This window comes from Camellia sinensis, chromosome 11 (assembly GCF_055761805.1).
Source record: "Camellia sinensis isolate YWXY chromosome 11, ASM5576180v1, whole genome shotgun sequence".
Taxonomy (NCBI): domain Eukaryota; kingdom Viridiplantae; phylum Streptophyta; class Magnoliopsida; order Ericales; family Theaceae; genus Camellia; species Camellia sinensis.
In genome coordinates this window covers 15,616,691-15,627,270 of record NC_138971.1, presented here as the reverse complement: position 1 = coordinate 15,627,270, position 10,580 = coordinate 15,616,691, and the positions used below count along the sequence as shown (strand labels likewise).

General features: G+C 35.6%; 1 protein-coding gene and 1 pseudogene across 1 annotated transcript; both read left to right on the top strand.

The window, feature by feature from the left end:
• The first annotated feature begins 762 nt into the window (after positions 1 to 762).
• On the top strand, positions 763 to 1,324 carry LOC145802176 (uncharacterized). Its single transcript, XM_082894843.1, has 2 exons — positions 763 to 831; positions 989 to 1,324. Exons 1-2 carry the CDS (start codon positions 763 to 765, stop codon positions 1,322 to 1,324), a joined length of 405 nt encoding a protein of 134 aa, XP_082750969.1.
• A 6,075-nt stretch (positions 1,325 to 7,399) lies between these two features.
• On the top strand, positions 7,400 to 9,580 carry LOC145802175 (lignin-forming anionic peroxidase-like; annotated as a pseudogene).
• The last annotated feature ends 1,000 nt before the right edge of the window (positions 9,581 to 10,580 follow it).

The following is a 10,580-nucleotide window of genomic DNA, read 5'->3' as shown; positions in this document are numbered from 1 at the left end:
GATGGCCTGTTTCATGTTTTCAAACAAGGTTTGTGACAAGCTGAACTCACTCATACGTAATTTTTTGTAGAAAGGAAATCTGGATGGAAGGGCTATTCATTGGGCTAGATGGAGTAAATTGGTGCTTTCAAAATGATGTGAGGGGGGTTGGGCTTTCCTGACTTGAAATTTTTCAACAAGGCTCTGCTAGCTCAACAAGGGTAGAGGCTCATGAGTTCCCCAAACTCCTTTGCTCAAATGAGGAAAGGCGTCTATTTTCCAAACACTGATTTTAGATATTAGAGGAAAGCTCAAGATGGCAAGTGTTCAATTGTATTTTTATTTATTTTTGGAAGGACAAGTGGGTGCTGACAGTGAAGGGCTTTCAAGTGCAATCTAGGAGACAAGTTGGTTGTGATGTCGAACTAGTCCAAGATGTGACACTATCGCTCACTAGATCATGGGACAAATCTAAGCTGAGTGGTCTATTTACCTCAGCAAAAAGAGATGTTATTGTTGCAATTCCAATATCTTTGGAAAGCAATGAAGACTCCCTAGGCTGACTTCATCACCCAAAGGGCTCCTACTTTGCGAAATCTAGTTACCCAATTGCTTTGAATCAAGGTACTGCCTCTTCCCTTGAAATTTCATCCTCTTCTTTTGGTTGGTCTAAAAAGGAGTTGAAGTTCATGTGTGGTTTAAATGTTTCCCCTAAAATCAGGCACTTCTTATGGCGAGTGTGTAATAATTGTCTTGCCACTCGCCTGAATCTTTTTCGCAAAAATGTGCTACAGAGAACTAATGCCAAGTTTGCCATCATACGGTGGAATCAATAGAACACTTGTTAGTTGGGTGAGTAAACACAGGTTGTCTGGTTTAGGAGTGGGCCTGGATTTCAGATTGACTTCTCTCATTTTCAATCGATTCAAATATGGCTTAGTGGGATTATGTTATGGTTAACTTAGATAGTTCTTAGGACTGTCATGAGGTTATCAGCAGGGCTGCATAGATCTGTTGGCATATATGGAAAGCGCGTAATGATCAAATATTCAACCAAGTGCCAGTTGATCCGAAGTTGGTGATTGATAAGGCAGTGAGGGAAGCTATTGAGTTTGAAATAGCTCACACCACGGTGATACCTCCATCTCTTGTTTCCAACCCAATTAGTGCTGCTCATGGTACTTGGATTCCCCCAGCTCAAGGGTCACTCAAAGCAAATTGTGATGTAGCCGTTAACGTGAGATCAAAAGTGAGAGCTACTGCTGTTCTACTGTGCAACGATGAAGGAAAGCTTGTTGATGGGTTGGCTCAGGAAGTTAAGGGTTGTTTAGGGTGTTCTAAATAAGTGTATTTTTTGTCTTTTTAGACTAAAAAGTTGAGGTTGAAAATATGAATGTTTGGATTAATTTTTTGACTTTTTATGAAAAAATGTGTATTAAAAAATTGTATAAATTAATGTGTAGGGGAAAATTAGTATTGGGAGTTGTGCAGCCGTAATTGTTGACTTTTGGTGAATAGTAATAACTTTTTAACTTTTTGAGTAACTTTTTGACTTTCTGACTTTTTTGAGACTTCCCAAATTTGGCCTTAATATCACTTCGGTGTTCCAGGGTGAAGCCTTAGCAATTCGGCTTGCTTGTGTCATGTTTGCTACTCTGAATCTAAGTAGGGTGGAAATAGAAGGAGACAACAAGAGCGTGCTTTAACTTTGTGTCTCTGAAGATGATCCTCCATGGAAGTGTGCTACTATATTTGCAGACATTAGAGTGTGTTTGGTTTTGTGTTTGTAGAGTAATTTTTGAGATAAAAAGTACGAAAACTTATTTGGTTTACCTTTTTCAGAAATGGTTTTGAAAAATTATTTTGGGGAGAGAGTTTTAAAAAAAAGAGTGATTGATTTGATGTGTATGAAAGAGAGTAATTTTGGAAAGTAGGTAACTAAATAAAATTTTGAGATTTTTTTTTAAAAAAATTGTTTAGTTTGATTACTCTTTAAAATTTATTTGTAGAAAATAAAAATTCTTCAGAAAAACAAACCAAACAGGAACTTTGGCTCAGCGCCTCATCCTAACCTTTAGGTGGTATTCAAGACGTGCCAATGAAGCGGTGCATTGGATTGCTAGAGCTAGACTAGGAGGGCCTCTGCCTTAAATTGGGTGGCCTGCCCTCCTTAATATATAATCGGCCCATTTGATCCAAAAGAACAGACAAGGACTAAAATGTGGGAAGTGTAATTTATTTGAACAAAATTATTTAAATTAAAATTATAAGAATTAAAGTAAAATTTGAATCAAACTATTAAAATAAAGACTATAATTAATCAAATTATAAATCTATTTTTATAACGGTGAGTGACGAAAGAATTATAACACAAATAAAGAGACAAAGTATAAGGTTGTTAGTTTCAATCCATGCATAGAGTTCAAGCTGGTCGTCTAAGCATTGCATTTGACTTCAAATCACTTTTTTTTTAACCATAAAGACCATTGGGCACACATGATGCCCAAATTCTTGTAGGTCTCAACAATCCTAATCCCATTGATTTGAATAAAACCAAAAGTTAAAGCCCCTATTAGAACACATTAGTGGCATATTTTTACCATTTTCTCACATTTGGTTTTAAATAATTATATATGATTTGAATAAATCCAAAAGTAAAGCCCCAAATAGAACACATTTTTGGCATCTTTTTCTCATTTTCTCACCTTTGGTTTTAAATAATTATATATTTATCATAACATTTTTTTTACTGTTTTATTTCTCTTTTTACATTTATTTGTGTCAGAAATATATGTAAAAGTCATTTAAAAATAATAATAAATTATACTTTGTTGTCCCAAGCTTTCACCTAAATTTCTGTTTTAGCTTTCTTCTTTTTATTATAATAATTAAGTTCTTAAATTTTAAATGTGCTTCAATTTGATTTTTTATTTTTTGTAGACGGAAGTTTCAATTTGATCCTCGAGTAATTTATTCTTAAAATTTTAGATAGAAAGTGCTCTTGTGATTTGTTTCAATTTAATCCCCCAGTCACTTACCATTAAAAATTTAGACCAAAAGTGGTCATGTGGCCAAGTGATCATATTTTAGGGCTTTAGAGGAAATAATTTGTATGAAAAATTATACTCTTCACCCTTTAATTTTCATTTAAATTCCACTTTGGTGTTTTATGTTTTAACTTTCAATTAAATGATGGAATGATGGGAGGACCACATTAAAATACAGATTGAAGTCAAAATATTTAATTGTTTTAATTAAAAGGTAGGACCAAAGCAAAATCTAGGGAAAAGACTGAGGATGAGAGTGTAATTTAACCACCCAAAAAAAAAAAAGAAAAAAGTAGAACCTATCATATTCTATATGTATATGAGGTGAACAATTTTGATGAAATGGCTTGGCCACTTATAACATCTATCTAAACTTAATTTAATTATGTTATAAAATCCCACTATTCATCCTCTACACTTTCAAGAAAAATCTTACTTTAATTATTTTACTTTTAGTTGAGCTCTTAAAAAAAAAAAAAAAAAAAAAATCACTTGTGCCACATGTATCACTAGAGCCGCAAGAGATGATTACGAGCATAACAAATTTTCGATCTTGAGACATGTGTAATATTATCATTATTTAATTTAGTTTTTTTGCTGCAAAATAATTTTTTGTGTTGCTATCATTAATATCCCCTGCGCATTTGTTTACTCTGTATGTAGAAATGGCTGCTAAGACAGTGGTGGTAGACTTAACTAAGGGAGAGAAATTGGATGGCGACAATTATGATATATGGCGCCATAAGATCCAATACCTCCTCAATGAGCAAGAAGCGTTGACCACACTTGAACAAGTGATGGTTGAGCCAGAGCAGGGCAATATAGCTCAACATCATCGTGATCTTGAAGTCTTTCAGACTTGGCGTAACAAAGATCGGTGTGCGCGCTTTACTATGTTGAGCAGCATGCACAACGACTTGATTAGTGAGTTTGAGCATTGCCCGACTGCATTTGAGATGTGGGAAGCTCTCAAGCAAAAGTTTGGTATTACCTCTTTGGCAAAGCTACGTGGGCTGACTATGAAGTTTGACTCCTATCAGAAAAGGGCGCATCACTCGATGAAGCAGCATTTGAGAGTCATGTCAGCCATGATACGTGAGCTTGCGACTGCTGGGCACAATTTGACTCAAGAGCATCAAGTACAAGCTGTGATTCGCTCTCTGCCAAATTCTTGGGAGCAGATGAAGCAAAACATGGATGCATAATGAGAGTGTGAAAACATTCGAAGACATATCTCGTCATTTGAAGCTAGAGGCTGAGCGCCTTGAGGAGGCTAAGTCTAATGGTTCTGCTATGGTGGTTAGTCGAGCTCATGTAGGACTTCTCAGTTCAAACGTTGAAAAGCAAAAGGTGCCCCTAAGAAGCAAGCAGCAGCTGCGCTAAAGCCCAATGGCGCTACAAATTTCAAGCGTAGGGGCAAGAGAGGTGGCAAGAAGGTAAAGGCTAAATTGACATGCTGTAACAAAGAAGGACACTTCACTCGGGATTGCCCTGAGCAGAAGAAGGTACTCCCTTACTTAATTTCTCGTATTCAATGCTTTGTGTCTAGTCAAGCATTAATTGCTCATTCTCCTTATTTTTGGGTTGTAGACTCCGGAGCAATAGACCACATCGCGAGGGACAGAGTAGGGTTCGTTGAGTATCGCCGAGTACCTGCTAGGAGCAGAAAAGTTTACATGGGGAACGAGACCAGTGTGGAGGTGCTTGGCATTGGCACATACAAGCTGGAAATGCGACGAGGGCGCACCTTGTATCTTCATGATGTTCTTTATGCTTCGAATATTCGGCGAAACTTAGTTTCAGTTATTAGCATGATGAGCCTTAGTTTTAGCTTTTGTTTTGAGAATAATGGTGTTAGCATTTATTTGGGAACAATTTTTTATGGTTTTGGTTATCTTTCAGATGGTTTTTTAGTTTTGGATGTGGATGATTCTAGTTATAATAAAAATGCCAATGGCTCTGTTTCGAATATTGCATCTTTTTGTGATAATGATTCTATGAGATGGCATGCTAGATTAGGCCATATAGGGCAAGACAAGATGACTAGATTGGCTAGAGAAGGTCTTTTAGGCCCACTCGCTAGAGTCACTTTGCCTACTTGTGAGCATTGTCTTGCTGGTAAGGCAACAAGGAAACCATTTGGGAAAGCCATAAGGGCATCTATCCCATTACAACTTATTCATTCTGATATATGTGGACCAATGAATGTAAGGGCAAGGCATGGAGTCCCTTATTTCATCACATTTATAGATGATTGCACGCGTTTTGGTCATGTCTATTTGATTTCTCAGAAGTCAGAAGCATTGGATTGCTTTAGACAGTATGTTAATGAGGTTGAGAATCAATTAGGAAAGAGCATTAAGGCTCTAAGGACTGACCGAGGACGTGAGTATCTATCTGAGCAATTTAAAGTGTTCTGTGAGGAAAAAGGAGTCATCAGGCAATTGACAATTCCTAGGACTCCGTAGCAAAATGGTGTAGCGGAGAAAAGGAATCGCACATTGCTTGACATGGTTAGATCAATGATGGCGCAAGCTAATCTTCCCATTTCTTATTGGGAGATGCTTTGTTGACTGCTGCCTACGTCCTTAACCGTGTGCCCTTCAAATCAGTTCCTTCCACCCCGTATGAGATGTGGACTGGCAAAAAGCCTGATTTGGGCAATTTGCGGCCTTAGGGTTCGGCAGCTTACATACACAACGCTTCTCATAAGTTTGGGAAGTTGGGCCCTAGAGGAAAGAAGTGTATCTTCATTCGCTATAGTGAGCATTCTAAGGGCTATGTGTTTGTTGGGGAGCATCCGCATGGAAGTGTAACTGAAATTGAGTCACGGGATGTGGATTTCCTAGAGGAGGATTTCCCTAGCAGAGGTGAGGTAACTAGAGAAGTAGAACTCTATGAGATGGAAGATCTACTTGAAGGCGCACCTAGTAGCCTAGTAGAGAATGAGGAGATAATTCCTCAAGCTCCTAGGGACAATGGAAGCGATCTACCTGCCCATGGATTAGATCCAATGGATGAGGATTCTCAGGATTCTCAACTACGTAGAAGCAAACGTGGAGCTATACCCCGTCGTCATTTTGAGATTGAAGGGAAAACATTAATGATTGCTCCGAGTGATGAGATAGAGCCTAAGAATCTCAAAGAGGCTCTCTCATCCCCTGTTAGTAAAGAATGGAGTACTGCAATGGATGAAGAAATATAGTCTATGAAGAAAAATCACAATTAAAAATAAAAAATATGATAAAAAAATTTGGTGAAAGTGTAATTAACATCAAGGAGTTTCACAATCACTTTCTATTGTAAATATTAAACACAAGGAACAAATTCCAATCAATCAAAATCACAAGGGCAAAATTGCCACAAAAAGCAAATCACAGGGACCATTAGTGCAAATACTATTTTTTTCATGTTTTGTTTGTTATGCCCATGAAAAATGGGCACATGTGCAGCACATGGAAATTTTTTATCTTCTTGGTAATTATCAATTAGACTAATTTGAAAAAAAATATATATTTATATAAAATCAAATGGTAAAATTATTACTATGGGCACCAAATTGGTAAAAGGGATAAACTACAAAACTAATTTGCACTAAATATTGTGTCACGTTATTAAAAATTTGAGTATTGTAGTAGGTAAATATGTATTAATAAATGTATATTTTTCAAGGCATGTAGCCAATCAAGACCAGGTCATATTGCAACTATAGATTGAACATTGGCTACACGGTTTGGCAGATCCATTGCATTGCATTGTATTGCCCCATAAATTGATACATGTCCCTTACACTTTCTCAATCATCTTCATTCCTAACATCTACATTTCTCTTACTTGCATTGCATTGCATTTTGACAATAATGACTTTTAAAGCTTCATTGAACCATTTCCATTGCATTGCATTGCATTGTATTGCCCTATAAATTGATACATGTCCCTTACACTTTCTCAATCATTTTCATTCCTAAAACCTACATCTCTTACTCACTTGCATTGCTTTGCATTGCATTTTGACAATAATGACTTTTAAAGCTTCATTGGGCCACTTCCATTGCATTGCATTGTATTGCCCTATAAATTGATACATGTCCCTTACGCTTTCTCAATCATCTTCATTCCTAAAATCTACATATCTCTTACTCACTTGCATTGCATTGCATTGCATTTTGACAATAATGACTTTTAAAGCTTCATTGAGCCAATTCCATTGCATTGCAGTGTATTGCCCTATAAATTGATACATGTCCCTTACACTTTCTCAATCATCTTCATTCCTAAAATCTACATATCTCTTGCTCACTTGCATTGCATTGCATTTTGAGCTTGTATTTGTATTGCCTTGTATTTCTAGGCTATCTATTAAATTACTAGAAATGAGTTCTTCACCAATGAATTTTTCTACCAAATTTTCTGCAACTATTGCTTCTTTCATGCTTCTCATGCTTTTGATTTTGAATTCGAACGCACCTTGTAATGCACAACTATCTTCCACCTTTTATGACCAAACATGTCCAAATGCACTGAGCGCTATTAGAACTTCTATTCAACAATCGATTTCGCTTGAGCGTCAAATGACTGCATCACTTATTCGCCTCCATTTCCACGATTGATTTGTTAAGGTAATTCACACTTTAACCCACTGCGGTAAAATACACTATTAATCCCCAAAGTAGCATGTGTTTTGATACTTTAATTGCATAAATTTGATCTCCAATTTATCTAGTTTGTTGTAAATGATTCTCAACCACATAACCCTGCATCTATATATTTGTTCATATTTTGACAAAAATACCCCTACGCCCATTTTTGACAAAAACGATCATGATTATTTAAAACCTTGTCTATGTAATTTTGACCAAATTTGGATATGTCTTCTGTGCATGTTTTGTCCAAATTTAGTTTAGTTTGTCTACGGGTATTGTATTAATTATAATGTTCTTGGCTTTAAAGGGTTGTGAAGCATCAATCTTACTTGATGAATCGGCTACCCCCACGAGCGAGAGGAGTGCAGGGCCTAATAAGGGTTCCATAAGAGGTTATGAAGTGGTGGAAGCCGCTAAGTCTGCGGTGAAGAAAGTATGTCCAGGAGTTGTTTCTTGTGCAGACATACTTGTAGTAGCAGCACGTGATGCCTCCGTTTATGTAAGTAAATACTACACTAACTAACACAGACACACAAATTTTTTAAAAACTAATCTATTTTATTATATAGATATAGGTAAATACATTTCAAAATTAATTCCATTCCATGCCAATTCTTGGATATTTACATTTAATTAAGAGAGTGTGAATATAAAACTTGTACTAATCTTTGTTTGGTTTTGTGTTAATCAATCAGGTGGGTGGACCGTCATGGACAGCGAAGCTTGGAAGAAGAGATTCTACAAAAGCAAGTCGTAGTTTAGCAGAGAGTGATCTTCCAAGTTTTACAAGTGGCCTTGGCCAACTTATCCCCAACTTTGCTAGGAAGGGTCTCAATGCAAGGGACATGGTTGCCTTGTCAGGTATTACAAAATGTTTAGATCTAATCTTCTTTATATAATAAAAAAAATTTATTGTAACCAAAAAAAATAAAATAAAATTGTGATAATTTATTTTGAAAAAAAAAAAATTGTTTATTATTACTACTTTTGGTACCCATTGCCTAAAAGTGTTTCTGGCCACCCCCATCTTCTACCACCACCTCTTTTCGACAACCACCTTCAATTGTCAAAAACCACCTCTTGCTGACAACAACCTCCTCTGGCTACCATTTTCCAATGACAACTACTTCTAACCACCACCTTTGGAAGTTGACATCCACCTTTAACCATCTCCTCTAATTGCTGGCAACCACCTCTCATCATCCCTCTCTCTACTTTTCAAAATAAGTTTTATAAATTTCCTTTTGTGGACCAACAATAATTAAAAAGGTTTATTCAATATGTAGGATCACACACCATCGGCCAGGCACAATGCTTCACATTTCGCAACCGGATATACGACAATGGGAGCAACATTGATGCCGGCTTTGCTAGCACCCTCTGCCGTGGCTGCCCTGCCTCTACCAGCAGTGGAAATAGCAATTTGGCACCTCCTGATTTGGTGACACCCAATTCTTTTGACAACAACTACTTCAAAAACTTGATTCAAAAAAAGGGTCTGCTTCCAAGTGATCAAGTACTTTTCAATGGAGGATCAACGGACAATATTGTCTTGGAATATAGCAAAAACCCTTCAACCTTCAATTCTGATTTCGCGTTGGCCATGATCAAAATGGGAGATATTAAAAGCCTCTCGCTGGACAAGATGGGGTCATAAGAAGGATTTGCAGTGCTTTAAATTAAGATTGGTTTGGAAAATGCTTTTTTATTAGATTTTTTTTATTTAATTTTGTCGGATGAAGTCATAAAAAATTTAATGCGTGTGACAAATGTCAAAAAAATGGGTTTGGGCTTTTTGCTTTTTATTTCTTTCATTTTATTTCATTTTTGGGAGTTAGGTTTGCTCTTTGATAATTGTATATGAATTGGTGTTATTTCTTCAACCTGTGAATCAATAATTAATATATGGCCTGGTTTTGTTATGTTTGATTTCTAATCCAAATGAAAAAACAAAAAAAAAAAAATTACTAATATGATGAAAGTTGTTAAATTGTCTAATTTTTTGAAAGGACAAACAAAAATAGAAGTCCAAAAATAAACATGGACTTTTTTTCTTTCTTTTTTTGTTAACACCCATCTCTCTCTTTCTCTCTCTCTCTCTTCCCCTTCCCTCCCCATACTCTTATTTTTACTTTAGTTTGAAAACTTAAATAATTTTAAAATGTATTTAAATTTAGTTTGTTTACCTTTCGAGTCTTTTTTAAAAGAGTTTTAATCAAGTCGAATTTAATTTGATTATCTATAATGTATATAACGGAAATGATATTTTACAACCATATATAAAGAGGACCAATAATCCCATGGAATGGGAGTGGAATTAGATAATCCTCATATAAAAAAGGATTAATCTAGTCAAACAAACACAGGACCACGAGTCCCTCAAATGATAAATTTTCAGCTATGAACCCCCCAGATCCAATCCCCTTTACACACTAATTCCTCCAAAAAACACAACCAATTTCACGAACATTGATTATTTTAGCAACAAATATTCATGAAGACACAAATAAAACACACAAGATGATATTTGAACTTTCAGCAAAGAACTTTTTTTTTTGGGGGAGAGGAAAGAAAAAATTATGACAGGGCGACAAATTTGCCAATTCATTGTGATCAAATTATCTTTTGCAAAAAATATTTAGGGCGAGAGTTTGAGACCAGTAAAAATCGTTGTATTTTTTTAACTTTTTAAATTTTAGTTTATTCTTTTTAAAATTCGTATTATTTATTTATATTTCTTTTTACTTTTCAAGTCCAACTAATATAGAAGGATCTTAAAAAATAAATAAATAAATAAATAATAATAATAAAAAATTCACAAAAAAAAGCTAAAAAAAGGCTTATCTCAAAAACACCCTTAATTACCTGCTGACGCTAAAGTGTAAAGTAATACTGGCTAAAAGTGTTCATT

Bases quoted from the DNA above. Each gene is read 5' to 3' on its own strand.
- LOC145802176 (XM_082894843.1), top strand. From the start codon at position 763: ATGTGCTACAGAGAACTAATGCCAAGTTTGCCATCATACGGTGGAATC. The intron at 832-988 runs GTGAGTAAACAC...AGGGCTGCATAG, and splicing joins ATAGAACACTTGTTAGTTGG to ATCTGTTGGCATATATGGAA.